The following is an 18958-nucleotide window of genomic DNA, read 5'->3' on the forward strand; positions in this document are numbered from 1 at the left end:
GAACTAAAGGGGGGAAGGGGGAGGGGTGTGGAGGGTGGAGGGGAATGAAGGGGGGAAATAGAACAACTGTAATGGCATAATCAATAAAATATATTTAAAAAAAAAGAAGAAAACAGACAGTGGGAAGAGGGCATTAAGAATAGTGTAGCAAATGTAGAAATCAAAAAACTTATATGTACAACCCATGGACATGAACTAAGAGGGTGGGAATATGAGTGGGAGAGGGTGTGCAGGGTGGGGGGGAATAAAGGCGGGAATAGGACAACTGTCATAGCATAATCAACAAAATATATTAAAATATATATATATTACAAGGCCACTGTAATCAAAACAGTATGGTACTGGCATAAGAACAGACACATAGACGAATGGAACAGAAAACGAGCACAGAAATAAATCCAAGTCTCAATGGTCAATTAATATTCGACAAAGTGAGCAGAAGCATAAAATGGAGAAAAATAGCCTCTTCAACAAATGATGTTGGGAGATCTGGACAGCTACATGCAAAACAATTGAACTCGATCACCAACTTACACCATACACAAAAATAAATTCAAGGTGGATAAAAGATTTAAATATAAGTTGCAACACCATAAAAGTCCTAGAGGAGAACATAGGTAGGAACATCTCAGATATTCCATGCAGCAATATTTTCACCAATATGGCCCCTAGAGCAAGGGACATAAAGGAAAGAATAAACAAATGGGTCTTTATCAAAATAAAAAGCTTCTGCACAGTTAAAGAAAGCAGCATTAAAATAAAAAGAAAACCAACAGTATGGGAAAATGCATTTGCAAACGATACCTCAGACTAGGGTTTGATCTACAAAATGTATAAAGAACTCATACAACTCCACTACAGGAAGACAAACAACCCAATTAAAAAATGGGAAAAGGACCTGAACAGACACTTTTCTAAGGAGAACATACAGAGGACCCAGAGAAATATGAAAAGATGCTCAGCATCACTAGCCATCATAGAGATGGAAATTAAAACCACAATGAGAGACCACATCACACTGGTGAGAATGGCCATCATGATTAAATCAACAAACAACAAGTGCTGGAGAGGCTGTGGGGAAAAGGGAACCCCAGTGCATTGTCGGTGGGACTGCAGACTGGTGCGGCCACTATGGAAAACAGTATGGAATTTCCTCAGAAAACTAAAAATGGATCTGCTTTTTGACCCAGCAATACCATTGCTGGGATTATAACCTAAGAATCCTGAAACACCAATCCAAAAGAACCTATGCACCCCAATGTTCATAGCAGCACAATTTACAATAGCCAAGTGCTTGAAGCAACCTAAGTGCCCATCAGTAAATAAGTGGATCAAAAAACCATGGTACATTTACACAATGGAATACTACACAGCAGAAAGAAAGAAAGAAAGAAAGAGCTCCTACCCTTTGCAGCAACATGGATGAAACTGGAAAGCATTATGCTAAATGAAATAACTCAGGCAAAGATAAATACCATATGATCTCACCTATAAGTGGAACCTAATCGATAAAACAATTAAGCAAGCAAAATACATCCAGAGACAATGAAATAAAGAATAAATTGTCAGTAACCTGAGAGGAGGGGGAAAGGGATAATGGGGGAAAATAGGGGAGGGTCCATCAAGGAACATATAAAGGACACATGGCCAAAGCCAACAGGGGTAGGTTCGAGGGTGGGAAGTGGGGATGGGTAGAGTGTGGGGGCCTGGTGGGACAAAAATGAAGACAACTGTACTTGAACAACAATTAAAAAATGAAAAAAAAATCAAATACAAAGAAGGAATCTTAAAGGCGGCAAGGGCAAAGGGCTTATAGAATTCTCCAATGAAATTATCTGCTCCTTTTAAGGAACTCAAATTATGAGTTCAATTTCCTTAGTAGTTATAGGACAATTTTTTTTCATATAGGATGAGTTGTAGTTAGTGTTTTTCAAGGAACTGGCCCATTCTGTTGTTAAATTCATGTGTGTAAAGTTGTTCATAATTTTGGGTTGGCCAAAAGTTCATTTGTTTTTTTTTCCATAAAATGGCTCTAGTAGCACTCAATTGTCTTTAACTTCATTCAAAACAATTTTGTTAGATTGTAGTGTGACAGCTTCATATCAGTGTGCATTTAAAAAACTTATCAAAACCGATGAATTTTTATGTAGCCATTTTATATTGAAGATGGAAGAAAATATGTAATATTTTCAGCATATTATGCTTTATTATTTCAAGAAAGGTAAAAGCACAACTGAAACACGAAATAAAAAATTGTGCAGTATATGGAGAAGGTGCTGTGACTGATCGAATGTGTCAAAAGCAGCCTGTGAAGTTGCAGTTTTGAGCTAAAGATTTCTCGCTGGATGATGCTCCGTGTTTGGATAGACCAGTTGAAGTTGATAGGGATCAAATTGGGACATTAATTAAGGTCAATCAGCATTATGCCATGTGGAAGATAGCTGACACACTCAAAATATCCAAATCAATAAACTTATTGGTGAAAACAAAAATGTCTTTTATTTTATGGAAAAATACTAAATGGACTTTTTGACTCACCCAGTATTTCCTTACTTTTAATGTCTGCAGCATCAGTATTCATTCCATTTCATTCCCAATATTGATAACTGATAATTTGTGTTCTCTTTCCCCTGCCCAGAGATTTGTCAAATTTGATATTTTCAAATAACCAGCTATTTATTTCATTCATTTTCCTTTATGCATTTCATTGATTGCTGATTTTATCTTTATTATTTTCTTCTGTTTGCTTTGGGTTTCTTTTGCTCTTCTTTTTCTAGACCCTTGAAGTGAGAACTTAGATAATTGGCCTGAGATTTCTCATCTTTTTTTATGTATGCATTTAGTGCCATAAATTTTCTCAGTAATGGTTTAGGTATGTCTGACAAACTTTAATATGTAGCATTTTTTTTCATTCAGTTCAATGTTTCTTTTTATTTCCCTTGAGACTTCCTCTTTGACACTTGGATTATTTAGAAGTATGATTTAAGTTTTCAAGTGTTTGAAGAGTTTTCTATTATCTTTCTATTATGGATTTCTACTATGGTACTATTATTGTCAGAGAACACATTCAGTATTATTTTCATCCATTTCAATTAAATTTATGACCCAGGAAATGGTTTTGGTACGTGATCTCTGGGCTTTTGAAAATCTGTATATTCTATTGATTAGATCTTGTTGGTTGGAGGTGCTGTTGAGATTTCCTATATCCTTGCTGATTTTCTGTCTAGTTATTCTACAAATTATTGAAAGACCTTTACAACTCCTATAATTGTAAATTTGTCTATTTTGCCTTTCGGTTTTATCAGTTTTGTTTCACATATTTAGCAGCTGTTATTTGGCAGATTGCAAGCAGGTTACATGCCTGCTTAGAATCATTATGTCTTCTTGGTGGATTTACGCTTTTTATCATTATGTAATAAACTTCTCTATCTCCGGTTATGTTCTTTGCTAAGTCTAGTTTATCTAATGCTAATGTAGTCACTTCTACTTTGTTTTGATTTATGTGTGCATTATTTATCTTTGCCTATCCTTTAACTTTTTACCTGACTATATGGCTCTATTCTGAGTTTCTTAACAGCATATGGTTGGGTCATTTTTAAATTCACTCTGCAATTCTGTAAAAATAATAATGTAATTATTAATGTATTAGGCCTAAAGTCTGCTGGGCTCTTCTGTTTGTCCTCTTTTTCATTTCTCTGGGGGGTTTTCTCCACCTTCCTGTGGATTACCTGAACATCTTGTTTAGAATTCTGATTTCCTGACACTTTTGAATACATCTCTTTGTATATATTTTTAGTTGTTGCTCCATTACATTATATTTACATTACCTATCACAGTCTGCACTTCATCATTTCACTAGTTCAAGTATAAAAAACTTACCTCCTTTTATGTCCCTTTGGCCTCTCCACAAGTTTTGATATTTGGTGTTGATTCTAAATGTTTTGTAGTTTTTGTTATGATTTTTAAATTTTTCCTGTGAAATATTCATGTCTTTTTTAAAGATATATTTTATTGATTATGCCATTAGTTGTCCCATTTCCCCCATTCATTCCCCTCCACCCTGGACACCCCCTCCCCTCACACTCCCCCCCTTTAGTTCATGTCTATGGGTCACATGTTCTTTAGCTTCTACATTTCCTATACTATTCTTGCCCTCCCTGTTTATTTTCTACCTACCATCTATGCTACTTATTTTCTGTACCTTCTACCCCCTTTTCCTCCTCCCACTCCCCTGTTGCTAACCCTCCATGTGATCTCCATTTCTGTGGCTCCACTCCTGATCTAGCTGTCCACTTAGTTTGCTTTTGTTTTAGGTGTGGTTGTTAATAACTGTGAGTTTGCTGTCCTTTCACTGTTCCTACTTTTTATGTTCTTTTTCTTAGATAAGTCCCTTTAATATTTCATATAATAAGGGCTCAGTGATGATGAACTCTTTGAACTTGACCTTATCTGAGAAGCACTTTATCTGTCCTTCCATTCTAAATGAAAGCTTTGCTGGATATAGCAATTGTGGATGTAGGTCCTTGTCTTTCATGACTTGGAATACTTCTTTCCAGCCCTTTCTTGCCTGGAAGGTCTCTTTTGAGAAATCAGCTGACAGTCCTATGGGAACTTCTTTGTAGGTAACCGTCCCCTTATCTCTTGCTGCTTCTAGGATTCTCTTCTACATTTTAATCTTGGCTAATATAATGATGATGTGCCTTGGTGTGTTCCTCCTTGGGTCCAACTTCTTTGGGACTCTCTGAGATTCCTGGACTTCCTGGCAGTCTATTTCCTTTGCCAGACTGGGGAAGTTATCCTTTATTATTTGTTCAAATAAGTTTTCCACTGGTTGCTCTTCCTCTTTCCCCTCTGGTACCCCTATAATTTGGATGTTGGAAGGTTTAAAGATGTGCTGGAGGTTTCTAAGCCTCTCAATTTTTTGAATTCTTGTTTTTTCATTCTTTTTTGTTTGGTTATTTCTTTCTTCCTTCTGGTCTACTCCATTGATCTGAGTCCCAGTTTTATTTCCATCACTATTGGTTTCCTGTGCATTTTCCTTCATTTCACTTAGTGTAGCCTTCATTTTTACATCTAATTTGCGACTAAAATCAACCAGTTCTGTCAGCATCCCGATCACCAGTGTTTTGACCTGTGCATCTGATAGGCTGGGTATCTCTTTTTCCACTTAGAAGTCTTGGTTCTGGGGCTTTGAGCTGTTCTGCTTAAGCCATAATGTTTTGGTCTGTTTGTGCCTGTTACATATGGGGGGAGAGGCTTAGGTGTTCACCAGGGTGGGACAGTACACATGGCTGGGTTGTGACTGGGGGCAGGGTCAGAGGGAGGAATGACGTTTGCTCTGCTCTCTCTCAGATTTCTGTCCCCTCTGCTGCTGTCTGCAAGCAAATTGGGCTCTTCTTGTGCTGGTTCCTGGGTGTGTGGACTTGTGTACATTCTAGGATCCTGTGAGTCTCCCCAACGAACTCTCCTGTGAAACTGGGAGCCTCTCCCAGCACCTCAACCCCTGAAAGTTTTTCCAATTGGTGCTTTTAGGCTTTATTTCCCATCACTGGGGCCCTGGGTTGTGTGCTGTCTCACTGCCCTTTTTTTGCCTGGTTTATCTGTGCGCGAATGTGTGTCCATGGTCAGCCAGCTGCCTGTAAGCCTTACTGGGTTTACTGGTTTCCAGGTAACCAACCACTGCCTCTTGCTGCCAGGACCCCTCTACCCTGGACACCGACTCCGCTCCTCTCACCCGTAAGGATGAATAGTTTTTTGTTGTCAGACTTTAGTACAGTTCAATTTTCTGTCTGTTTTGGTTGTGTTTTTGTTTCCAAATCTTTGTTGTCCTTAAATTCGGTTGTGTGAGGAAGCACAGCTTTCCACCTACACCTCCATCTTGGCTGGAAGTTCATAAATATGTCTTCAGTTTCCCAAATGGATTTTTTCTATCTTTTTATGTTTGATTTCTAATGTTGTTGATGATTGTATTTTGATCAGAACACTTGGTCTGCATGCTATTGATTCTTTGGTATATGGCAAAACCTGCTTTATGGTCTAGTATGTGGTTAGTTTTTATTATATAAATGTTCTTTGTGTACTTTAAGAAATTTGTAGGTTATTTAACAATTGACATAAGTGCTTGACTACTAACTCAAGGAAGACTTTTCTCCTCTACCCATGGCCTAGACAGATAAAATGGTGAGTGGATTTTTCTTCTAGTCCATTCATTTTTTGTTTTTTTGTTTTCTTTTTGAGAGACAGAGAGTAAGACAGAGAAAGACACTTTTTTATGCATTTAGTGGTTGCTTCTTGTGTGTGCCCTGACCAGAGATCAAACCTGCGATGTTGGTTTATCTGGATGATGCTCTAACCAACTGAACTACTGAGCCAGGGCTTCCAGTCCATTCTTTTTGAGAGTCTTGGCTCACAGTATAAGACCAAAATACATCAGAGAAAATACTGTATAGTTAGAAACTATAGCAGTGTGGATACAGAAACCGTCCACCCACTTATCCAGTCATTCATTCCACAAACACTCTTTGAGCCCTTTTATTCCAAGATATTTCTAAACAGTAGAAATTGTGAAATAAATAAGATCTAGCCCAGATTTCAAAAACTGCCTCCTCCAACAAGGGAGGCAAATTAATCACTGCTATACAGTATGGTGAGTACACGGAAATACAATAGGGTTGCCATGTAAAATACAAGATGCCTATTTTAAAATTTGAAGTTCAGATAAACAATTTTTAGTCTAAGTATTTCTCAAGTTTTATTTCTTGTTTTATTCAAAATCTGGCAACCATAAATACAGGAATACAAAGGAAGAATTTCAGCTCAGCTTAGGAGATCAGGGTTGCCAAGTTCAGTCATATATCAACAAGTCTTTGATACATATTAGTTAAAATTAGTAGGTCACGGTGTCTGCTGCTGGAAGCAGGTAGGACTCAAAGTACACTGTGTTATACCAGATTAAAAGGTAAAGTGTGTTCATCTGTCCCAACAACAGCTACTAAATATCTCAGAATCTCCTCATAACATACTCATATCATTAACATTTTTATAACCACAAAGACTTACAGAACACAGGTTTGTGGGCGAGGTCATCTAAAGTGACTCCTCCTTCAGGACTGAACTCGAAGCTAGCAGTGAAGTTGTACACTGCAGTTCCTTCTGAAGAAACGGTAATTTTGGCAGAGTCTCCCAAAACTGCCTGATTAAATTCTGCACGAATAAAGGTAACTGGGGTATCTCCTTTAAAACCTTTCTGTTGACAGAAACATATTACTTCACAATTATAATCAAATAGAGGATGTTCCTACACAACTGGCAACCCATTTTTACTTGTAGTAAATAGTATTTTCTCTGTTTTCCTATCACACTAATATTACAAATACAAAGGTAGACAGAAAGTCATTAAACAAATCTAGTTGTCATTAAATGCAACACTGTATTTAAATGCCATTATGTTGAAGTTTTGAAAAATAACACTTACTGGGTTTATAAAATTGTATTGTGGAACATTTGGAAAACTGAGAAAAGTACACAGGAAAATAAATTACCTATAAAATCTAATGTGCAAACACTATTACCATTTTAGAATATATTTCCTGTGCTTTTTGTGAATATATGTGTATATGTATGTGGGTGTGTATACATATATATGTATGTATAAGTACATCTTTTAATACAAAGTAGAGAACATTTATTACACCCTGCTTTTAGAAAGCTTTTTGACTTAATAATGAATGAATATTTTGCCATTTCATTATTCTTAAAATTTTTAAGTTATACCATGTTGTTTTATTTTTTAAATTCATCCTATGAAATTAATCACAAGAGAAATGGGAAAAATTTAGATTGTTTTCAGGAAAAAGGAATTGCTGTCTGGGGCAGTGAAAACTACTTCTTGTTCTACCTATTAAATTTAATATTAAAGTTGCCAGGTATTATACACACAGTAATATGAATTGCTGATTCTAGACTATCAATAAGAAACACTGACATACCTAAAACGTACATAATTTTATTTACCAATGTCACCCCAATAAATTAAATTTAAAATATGCAAAAAAGTGAAACACTGAGAAGGGCGGGCCATGGCCCCATAGAGCCAGCGGGTTTGGTGGGACGAGATGATGGCAAACTTTGTTCCACCCTCAGGTGCTCCCAATGCACCTTCCACAGCACACAGTGTTTGACAGAGATACCTGAGCTCAGCCCAAAGACAAACATACTTTTAAGAAGTAGGAATAAACCTGGAACATCTCAGATTTCCAAAAATAACCTCACCAATTCATATCCCTTTGCCACAGTGATCTGCACAGGTTTGCCTGTGGATGCAACCTGCTCCATGTTGGCACCTGAGCAAAGTCCCTCTGGTCTTCTTTGGCCCCTGTAAACATAATTATGAAACAGTCTCCTCATGTACCACAGCTGCACAAGAACTCACATTACTCATACCAACACCAGGGGAGAACTTAGGGAAATGCAATAGTCCCACACTGTTTTGTGGCCTTTCCAACCATTGTTGCTAGACAGGCAGGGATTAGGGAGTTTATAAGGATGATTCCACTGGTTAGTGCTTAAAAGATCCTTGTACATGTAACTAACTCATTGAGCACAAGTTATCACAAGACAAAGAGGGTATAAATGTCAACCCTCAGCTCCCATTCCCTTTGTCGTGTTCTTTGGTAGCTTTCTTTTCTTTCTTTCTTTTTAATGTTCGAAGCTCAACTCAAAGGTTATTTAATCTCCCCATTAAACAAAAATATACTTTGGTAACAGGAAAGAAACAGACACACATAACAGTCCACTGAAAAAATTCTGACATATGTCTCATTTAGTCAAAGATATTTTAATTACTTTACAACACTGAGGACACAATTTCACAAATAAATTGGATATGTTCTTTTTAAAAGGTCATATTTTCTGAATCAAAGTGGAACTTAATTGTGAATCAATTCAAAGTGGCAATTCAAACGTTCACTTAGGATATGCTATGCTCAGTGCGTCTGGGACTGGTGGTACAAAATAAGGAGATACCTTGCTGCCCCCACACTTCATAGTTATTCTGCCTCTTCCCAGGTACTCCCTCACTTTCCCACTCAACCTAAAAGTCTCAGATCACTTGCTCAACACCATGTCTCCAAGCTCATTCAGACCTAGGTGGCCCTGACAACTTTGTTACCAAGTTTACATTTGAAATGACTTTTGCATTAGTTTTCTTCTTTCCTTTTCAATAGTACCACATGAATTAGGCCTTTACTAGCCTGACCCTGGACAAATGCCTAAGCTCTCTGAGCCTCAGTTTCACCTTCTGTGAAATGGGTGACATCTGACCTGTTTCAGATTCTGTAAAATAAATAAGAAAATTTCTGACCTGTTTCACATTTGTTGTAAATATCCACTAAAATGGCAAAACTGTTTAACCTAGGAAGCAAAGCGCTAACGGTATCATCAATTTGCACTGCTTTTCCTGAATGCTCAATTATCCCCTTAAAGACAAGTAATCTCTCATTCATATTCACAGCCTCTGAGGCTTGTGGCCTCTGGCTGCAAGAGGCATTAGCGGCATATCTGTTGAATAATGAATACAAAAATTTTGGTTAATTACAAGTTATGGTCAGGACAGTCAGGCTCCTATGACGAGAGGCCCCCAATAGGGCACCCATTTCTTATCTTTTCAGAAGAATCTGCAGAGGAGTTAAATCATGTGAAGGAGATGATGGGGTTGAGGTGGGTCTGCGGCTAGGGGCACAGTCTGCGCTTACTTCGCGGAACCTCGGCACCAAGCCAGAAGGGGGTCTACTTCCGGCTTTGGGGGGTGGGGGGTGTTGGCGGGGGCGTCACGCCTGGCGGAGTCGGTGGCGTTTAGGTGTGTACGGAGGAGGCGCAGCTTAGCCACCACTGAGAGAGCAGAGATTGAGGTAACGGGGTCTGGCCACAGGACCGGGCTAGCGAGGCCGGGAAGAGAGGGTTTAAGGAGAGACAGTCACCCTACCTGCAACAGCCACAGAGGTGTTTATCGCAACTATAGCAACCAGTGACTCTCGCGAGAACGTAGTTTCTGTAATTACCAAAGTTTTCCCCAATGCTCGCGATAATGTTTTCGGGGTAGAAAACGAGACGGGTGGAGATGAGTTTCTGCGCCTGCGCTCCGGGAACTGAGCGTCTCAGTGGCAGCTCTCTTACCCGAGGCTCACGTGGTGTCCGCTGGTGGCACATTTACCTTGGCAAAAGTTTTGGTTAGGTGCAAAGGTTTTCACCTTTCAGTTTTGCTTTCTAAACCTTTTTCCTTTCAATATCCCCCAATACATAGAAGGGAAAAAAACAAGAGGAAATTTGTTTAAAGATAAAGACTTTATTAAATTATTTTGAAAGCAGGTCATTTAAATCATTCTCCGTGAAAAGTGCAGAGAAGAAAGTTTGTTTACTTAGCCTTTTCCCCCTTACAATGGAGTCCCCTTATACCTCCTTCCCCCACACTATCATCCATGACTTCTTTTTCCTTTTTGCTCAGTCCCTCCACCTCTTACCTTCCCTCTCTTTAGCTGTCATCCTGCTATGAGTCAAGATGGTATTTTAAAAGTGAGCCTTACATATTGTGAGAATGCAAAATAATGCTGCTTCTAGTGGTTAATATTTGTACACTCTACAGATGGCATAAATGGTAATATGAAATTTTTTAATACAGTTGAAATGCAACATTACTTTAGAGTTGGAATAGCAAAATACAACAGCAAAAACCTATAAACAATCCAAGTGCTCATCAATGGAAGAATGGATGAATAAACATATTTACAAAATAGCATATTGCAAAGCAGTCATAACATGGAGGAATCTTAGCAGTATGCATACTTTTAAATGTTGCAATGTTAATAACCAGCTTGAAGGAGTTCCCACTGGCCAAATCTGAAACAGTTTGAGCATCGAAATAAGAGTGATAATAATGGATGACAATCCACTGAATAAAAGTTCACACTCATATAAATAAATGGAAAGGAAAGTTCTAATAGTAGAATGCTAACTCAGTAATGGAGAGGAAGTGATGGAAACAAAGAATTCCCATTTGTTAATCATTATCAAAGTGGATGGTTCAATGGTTGATGGGTGGAGATTTGATGACTAGTAGGATATCAGCATGATTGTGGAATACAAATCAGTCACAAAGGGGAAAACTGGGTAATTGAAGAAACCAACAAGGTCAGGTTACCAAGGTTACATCACCATGTTGGGATGAGTCCACATCTTGAGCTTCCTGATGAGCCTCCCTCACAGGGAAAAGCAAAGCATCATTTTTTGTTATTCCTTCCACGAGGGACCCACATTTGTAGGCCATCCTATAGAAAGTAAGGCCTGTACTTGATATGGGAAACTTTGAAGAACCTCTGTTTAACCTTTATTTGCCCAGGCCCCAGGCGCCCTAGGGAGAATGATGGGGCTGTCTAGGATAAGTAAACAACAGTGCATTAGCTAGGACTGAGATTAACACCCCTGCTATTAAAAACTGACCTTCAAATTTAGCCTTCATACTCTGCTTCTGCCCCATAGCTAGAACTAACTTCCACATTCCACTTCTGCATCACGCTTTGCTATGTAGACAAGAAGACCCTGTAAACTATAAAAACCCCAAGAATCCTTTGTTCAGGGCTCAGAATTTGGAGACTGACTCTTATGGACCCATGCACGTTAATAAAACCTCGTACTCCAGAAACCCTCGGTGTCTGGTTGCTTCATTTTCCTACAATATACTCTTTAAAACCGTCAAGGACATGAGAGACTTGGAACTGTTTCAGATTAAAGGAGCCTCAAATACACAACTAAATGCAATATGTATTCCTGTATAGCATTTTGAACCAGAAAGGAAAGAAAGAGACATTATTGGGACAGTAGGGGAAATCTGAATGGGATTCGTGGCCTAGATGGTGATGTACAATATTGACTTCTTGATGTGGAAGGTTGTTTGCTGTTATGTAGGGGAGTGACTCTCTTGGGGGAAATATACGTGGGAGTGTTCAGGAGTGATGACAGGTCCTGTCTGCAGTGTGCTCTGCTAACCCTCAAAAGGTCCAGAAAAAGGTTATAACAAGGGTTATATGCACATGCACACGCATACACAGAGCAAGCAATGAACCACTAAAATATTAACTACTTGAAAATCTGGGTGAAGGGGACATGGGAATTCTCTGCACCATTTTGGCAGCTTTTCTGTACATTTGAAATTATTTTAAAACAAAATTTTATTTAAACTATACACACACATATCACTCTGCATGAAAACACTGTGCTTACGGTACAGTTACAAGAGCCAAATTTTTAAAATAAATTTTATTTCTGCTAATAAACATTAAAATTATTAAAATTCAGAAAAAAAGATTTTTTCAGAGTTGCAGTGTTGTAAAGTAATAAAAAGGTTCTCAAAATAAAACAATGGAACTATTGAAAAATGCATTCCTCTCTGGATTTTCCCCAAGTGTGGATTGTGAGTAAATTTGCATTTGAGAGCCTTCCTACCACATGACATACTTTTTTTTCCATCATAAGCTTGAGTTGGGACAAGTCTGCTAAGGAAACTGTTCTTATGGTCTTAGTCTACTTAGTATTTGGTTTCGAGGCCTAGGATAAGTAGAATATCAATGAAGGATAAGTAGCAGGTGTCAATTCCTTCAACACAATTGATCCTTATTAGACTGTAGGCAAAACCCCACGTTAATATTATTTTTATTCCTCTAGAATGCTTATTAGTGCTGCTCTGAAATTCCTATAGCCTTTATGAGGAAAGGCATTCAAATACTTTTTGACTGACTTAATACATCCACTTGCACATAGAAAACACAGACAAGGCCCTCTTTAGTGCTATAAAAAGTACAGTAGTGCTGATATTCAGAATTAAGCCATCTACATACGCAAATCAATCTAGGGGGAGCTACGAAATCTCTCTAATAAAATTCAAATTTCTCAGACTGAGTTTCAAAGACCTCCACTAAATGATACACCATCTCAACAAACTCCTCATTATTCAAAAAAACTTGTTTCTAATTAGCTAATCTGTTATTCCCAAAGTCAATTTATTTCTGACAACATCCAATAATACAGCAAATGCATTGCTCATTCCTCAAAGTGATCTACAAAGCATTCACCATCTACATCTCAGATAGATTTTTTGGCAGAAATTGATAAGCTCATTCTAAAATTAATATGAGATGCAAGGGATCCAGAATAGCCAGCACGATCTAGAAAAAGAACATAGTTGGAGGACTCGCACGTCTCAAGTTTCTAACTTATTACAAAGCTACTGTTATTGAGGCCTAAGGATAGACATACAGATAAATGGAACTGAATTGAGAGTTCAGAAATAGACCTTTATATTTATGGCCAATTTTTAACAATACTGCCAAGACAATTCAATGAGGAAAGAGTAGTCTTCTCACTAATGCTGGGACAACTGGACATACAAATGCAAAACAAAGAAGTTGAACACCTACCTCATACTGGGTATAAATATTAAAATGTCAACAAAACTTAAATATATGAACCAAAACTATAAATGTTTTGAAAGAAATGTAAGGGCAAATTTTCATGAGCTTGCATTAGGCATTGATTACTTAGACATAACCCCAAAATAAAAGCAACCAAAAAAGAGAGTGAGAGAGAAAGATTGGACTTCATCAAAATTGAAAAGTTTGGGGCATCAAAGGACACCATCAAGAGAGTTAAAAGACAACCCACAGAATGGGAGAAAACAAATCTGTAGTGTGTGTGTACTGGGAGGGACAAAAGTAGCTTTACAGTTGCAAATAAAGTTTATTCTTGTGTTATTATTTATTATTGTATTATTTCCCATACTAACAACTGCAAACCTGTGAAGGACCCACACACCTCAGACTGTGCCAGGGCAGACCCGCCTCAGCCCAGTCCCTTCCTGATGACAAGGTGACCACAGGAAGTACATCTCAGCAGATAAATTTCTTCTCGAGGTCCACAGCGGACTGTATCATAAAAGAATACAGAACAAACCCTGGCTGGTGTGGCTCAGTGGATTGAGTGCGGGCCTGCAAACCAAAGGGTTGCTGGTTCGGTTCCAACTCAGGGCACGTGCATGGACTGCAGGCAGGTCCCCAGTGGGGGGCATGCGTGAGGCAACCACGCTTGATGTTTCTCTCCCTCTCTTTCTCCCTCCCCTCTCTCTGAAAATAAATTTTTTTTTAATTTTAAAAAAGAACACAGAACAAAATAATATTTAATAAGGGTCTACTATCCAGAATATATAAATAACACTACAACTCAAAAAAAAGAAAGAACCCAATTTAAAACTGTACAAGAGCCCTGGCTGGTGTGACTCAGTGAATTGAGCACCAGCCTGCGAACTGAAAGGTCGCCAGTTTGATTCCTGCCCAGGGCCTATGCCTGGGCTGCAGGCTAGTTCCCCAGTTAGGGGCGTGTGAAAGGCAACCAGTCAATGTTTCTCTCACACATTCAGGTTTCTCTCCCTCTCTTTCACCCTCCCTTCTCCTCTCTAATAAATAAATAAAATCTTTTAAAGAAATGGGCAAAGTATTTAAATAGACATTTTTCCAAAGAAGAATGCAAATGGCCAATAAACCCAAGAAAATATGCTGGTTAGTCATTAGGGAAGTGCAAATCGAAACCACTAGCTGCCACTTCACACCCACTCGGATGGCTGTTATCAAACAGATAGACAATGATCGTGTTGGGGAGGATGGAGAGAAATCAGAAACCTCATTTGTTGCTAGTAGGATTATACAATGGTCCCACTGCTCTGGAAGAGGATGGCAGATTCTCAAAAAGTTAAACACAAAGATATCGTATGATCTAGTAATTCCTAGTTCCACAGCCAAGAGAATTGAAAACATGTCCACACAAAAATTTGTACGAGAATGTTCCTAGCAACATTATTCGTAACAACCAAAGGTGAAAACAACCCAATGTCCATCAATTAATGAATGCACAAACAAAATGTGTATCTAAACAATGGGCCATTCAACCATAAAACAGAATGAAGTACTGATTCATGCTACAACAGCTAGATCTCAAAACAGAGTGCTGCCCTGACTGGTGTGGCCCAGTGGATTGAGTGCCAGCCTGTGAACCAAAGGGTCACCAGTTCGATTCCCAGACAGGGCACAAGGTTGGGTTGCAGGCCAGGTCCCCAGTTGGGAGGCATGTGAGAGGCAACCACACACTGATGTTTCTCTCCCTTTCTCTTTCCTTTCCCCCTCTATAAAAATAAATAAATACCATCTTTAAAAAAAATTTAAAAAACCCACTGTGCTAATTGAAAGCCAGACAAAAAGGGCCACATATTATATTACTTTATTCATATGAAAAACCCAACATTGGGCAAATCCAGAGAGACAGAAAGTAGGTTAGTGATTGCCACAGGCCGGACAGGAGGGGAATGATGAGTGACTGTAATAGGTATAAGGTTTCTTTTTGGGTGATGAAAATGTTCAAAAGGTAATTGTGGTAATGGTTACACAAATTTGTAATTATGCAAAAAATGCTGAATTGTATACTTTAAAAGTATGAATGGTATATAAATTTTATCTCATTTAAAAATGTACTGCTTATGTCTTTTTTAATACCTATCCTTCTTTCTCATCTTTACCAAATCCCATCACTATTACTTTTCAAAACCTAGACCAAAAATGAACTTTTCCAATGAAAATTTTAAAAGTGGATTGAGTGCCAGCCTGTGAACTGAAAGGCCGCTAGTTTGATTCCCAGTCGAGGCAAACGCCTGGGTCATGTGCCACGTCTCCAGCTGGGGATGTGCAGGAGGCAGCCAACTGATGTTTCTCTCCCCATTTCCTCCTCCCTTCCCCTTCCTCTGAAAGTAAGTATTTTTTAAAAGCAATTACATCTATCTCAGCCTATTCACATGTACCTTGCCTTTGCCTCATATTACACATATCTCTTAAGTGTAAGGTTGTGTCTTGTATCACCCTGTGTGCTTCTTAGTACTTACAAAAAACAAATGTGCACTGAATTATACTTGATATTTACGATTCTTCCCCTCAGTTTTTAGTACAATCACTCACCAAATTTTCATTAAATATCTGCTTTATGCCAGGTAGCACAGCACAAAGAATAGGGTTCTTATCCTCAGCAGAATTTATAATCCAACATTTACAATTCCCTTGTATCCTAAGTTTTGTTTAGAACCCCCACTAAGTCACAAACTCCTCCTCCCATTGTATTTTCCCTGACTACTTATCATAATGCTCAATACTCAGTAAGTCATTGCTCAGAACTGGGTATAAACCAATGGTTTCCGAAATCACCCTGCTGTACCACTAATGTGTTCCTGACTAACTTTTCCAAGAAACTTGCATTCAATTTTTCCAAGGAGATGCTTTAAGACTCATTCACTCATTAATGGAGCATCTGCTATGTATCAAGCTTCACTTTCTTGAATTGTAATTATATTGCCTCTAGTTTTAAAGTTTTTCATAATTTTTTTAAATCAGGGGTCAATAAAGATATTTGGGGGGCGGGCCCTGGCTGGTGTAGCTCAATCAATTGAGCCCAGGCCTGCGAACCAAACAACCACAGTTCGATTCTTAGTCAGGGCACATGCCTGCATTGCAGGCCAGTTCCCAGCAGGGGACGCACAAGAAGCAACCATACATTGACATTTCTCTCCCTCTCTCCTTCCCTTCCCCTCTAAAGATAAATAAAATCTTAAAAATATATATATATATTCAGGGGGGTTTAGTAACATAAAAGAAAGCTATGTGTTTTATGCATATAATACCTAATCCCTTTTATAAAAGTTGTTACAGGCTATACTCTTTTTTCTATGTGTAAACTTTACTGTTAATGAGAATACCAATTTATATAAAGATGTAAACTACACTAGGTTAAAAGAGCTGATTTTTTGATTAATGACATTTTTAAAATATATTTTATTGATTATGCCATTACAGTTGTCCTATTCCCTTCTTCCCCTCTACCCTGCACACCCCTCCCCCATCACTCCCCCTTTCATTTATGTCCATGTGTCACAAGTTCTTTAGATTCTATATTTCCCATACTATTCTTGCCCTCCCCCCTATTTTCTACCTACTGTCTATGCTACTTATTCTCTGTATCTTCTCCCCACTTCTCCTTCTCCCACTCCCCTGTTGCTAACCCTCCATGTGATCTTCATTGCTATGGTTCTGCTCCTGATCTAGCTGTCTTCTTAGTTTGCTTTTGTTTTAGGAGTGGTTCTTAATAACTGTGAGTTTGCTGTTCTTCCACCGTTCATATTTTTTATTTTCTTTTTCTCAGGTAAGTCCCTTTAACATTTCATATAATAAGGGCTTGGTGATGATGAACTCCTTGAACTTGACCTTATCTGAGAAGCACTTTATCTTGCCCTTCCATTCTAAATGAAAGCTTTGCTGGATAGATCAATCTTGGATGTAGGTCTTTGGATTTCATGACTTGGAATACTTCTTTCCAGCCCCTTCTTGCCTGTAAGGTCTCTTTTGAGAAATCAGCTGACAGTCTGATGGGAACTCCTTTGTAGGTGACTGTCCCCTTATCTCTTGCTGCTTCTAGGATTCTCTCCTTCATTTTAATCTTGGCTAATATAATGATGATGTGCCTTGGTGTGTTCCTCCTTGGGCCCAACTTCTTTGGGACTCTCTGACCTTCCTGGATTTCCTGGAAGTCTATTTCCTTTGCCAGATTGGGGAAATTCTCCTTTATTATTTGTTCAAATGTTTTCCATTCATGGCTGTTCCTCTTCCTCTTCCTCTTCTGGTACCCCTATAATTCGGATGTTAGAATGTTTAAAGATGTCCTGGAGGTTCCTAAGCCTCTCCTCATTTTTTAAAATTCTTGTTTCTTCATTCTTTTCTGTTTGGTCATTTTTTTCTTCCTTCAGGTCCACTCCCTTGATTTGAGTCCCAGTTTCCTTTCCATCACTATTGGTTTCCTGTGCATTTCCCTTCATTTCAATTAGTTTAGCCTCCATTTGTTTCTCTAATTTGTGACTAACATCAACCAGTTTTGTAAGCATCCTGATAACCAGTGTTTTGAACTGTGCATCTGATAGGTTGGCTATCTCTTGGTCACTTAGAGTTACTGGCTCTGGGGCTTTGAGTTCTTCTTGAGCCATAAAGTTTTGGTCTGTTCGTGCCTGTTACATATGAGGGGCAGTGGCTTAGGTGTTCACAAGGGTGGGCCAACACACATAGCTGGGTTGTGACTGGGGGTGGGGGTCTGAGAGGGAGCAATGACGTTCGATCTGCTCTCTCTTAGATTTCAGTCCCCTCTGCTGCTTTCCACAAGCAAATTGGGCCGTTCTGGTGCTGGTTCCCAGGTGTGCAGGCTTGTGCACCCTCCAGGACCCTGTGGGTCTCTCCAAAGAACTCTCTGAGCCTGGGAGCTTCTCCCGGCACCTCAACCCCGAAAGTGTTTCCAATTGGTGCTTTCAGGCTCTAATTCCCGTCGCTGGGGCCCTGGCCTGGGCTGTCTGTCTCACTGCTTGCTCCTTCGCTTGGTTTATCTGTGTGCGAATGTGACCATGGTCAGCCAGCTGCCTTGTACCCTCACTGGGTCCACCTGTTGCCACCCTGCACCTGGGATCCACCAACCGCTGCCTGCGCTCCTGGGTCAGTCTGGCTGATCCCTCCTGCCCGACCCTGCACAGCTGCTGACTCTGCCCCTCTTACCTGTCTGGATGAACGGTTCGTTGTTGTCGAACTTCGGTACAGTTCAATTTTCTGTGTTTTGGCTGCGTTTTTGTTACTGAAACTTTGTCTTTAAACTTGGTTGTGCAAAAAGACAATGTTTCTACCTACACCTCCATCTTGGCTGAAAGTTAAAAGAGCTGATTTTTAAGTAACAGTTTTGAAGTACCACAAATTATAACTGTCCAATGGACCTAACAAGGTTCATTGTATGACTTTGACAGGCAAAATTCTTAGCAACCTTTAAAAAAACTCAGTATAATTACACAGAA

At 39.0% G+C, this 18958-nt stretch overlaps 1 protein-coding gene across 1 annotated transcript in view; it reads right to left on the bottom strand.

Moving 5' to 3' along the window:
* CFAP70 (cilia and flagella associated protein 70) overlaps positions 1 to 8421 on the bottom strand; it is a 123965-nt gene extending 115544 nt beyond the window's left edge. The window contains exons 1-2 of the mRNA XM_053663819.1: positions 8272 to 8421; positions 7060 to 7246 (exon numbers count right to left, since the gene is read on the bottom strand). Of these exons, the coding sequence (XP_053519794.1) occupies positions 7060 to 7246; positions 8272 to 8406 (322 nt within the window). The 5' untranslated portion in view covers positions 8407 to 8421. The remainder of the gene's footprint in view (positions 1 to 7059; positions 7247 to 8271) is intronic.
* Between the last annotated feature and the right edge of the window lie 10537 nt (positions 8422 to 18958).

This window comes from Artibeus jamaicensis, unplaced genomic scaffold (assembly GCF_021234435.1).
Source record: "Artibeus jamaicensis isolate MK-2021 breed Jamaican fruit bat unplaced genomic scaffold, CSHL_Jam_final contig_332, whole genome shotgun sequence".
NCBI classification, from domain to species: Eukaryota; Metazoa; Chordata; class Mammalia; order Chiroptera; family Phyllostomidae; genus Artibeus; species Artibeus jamaicensis.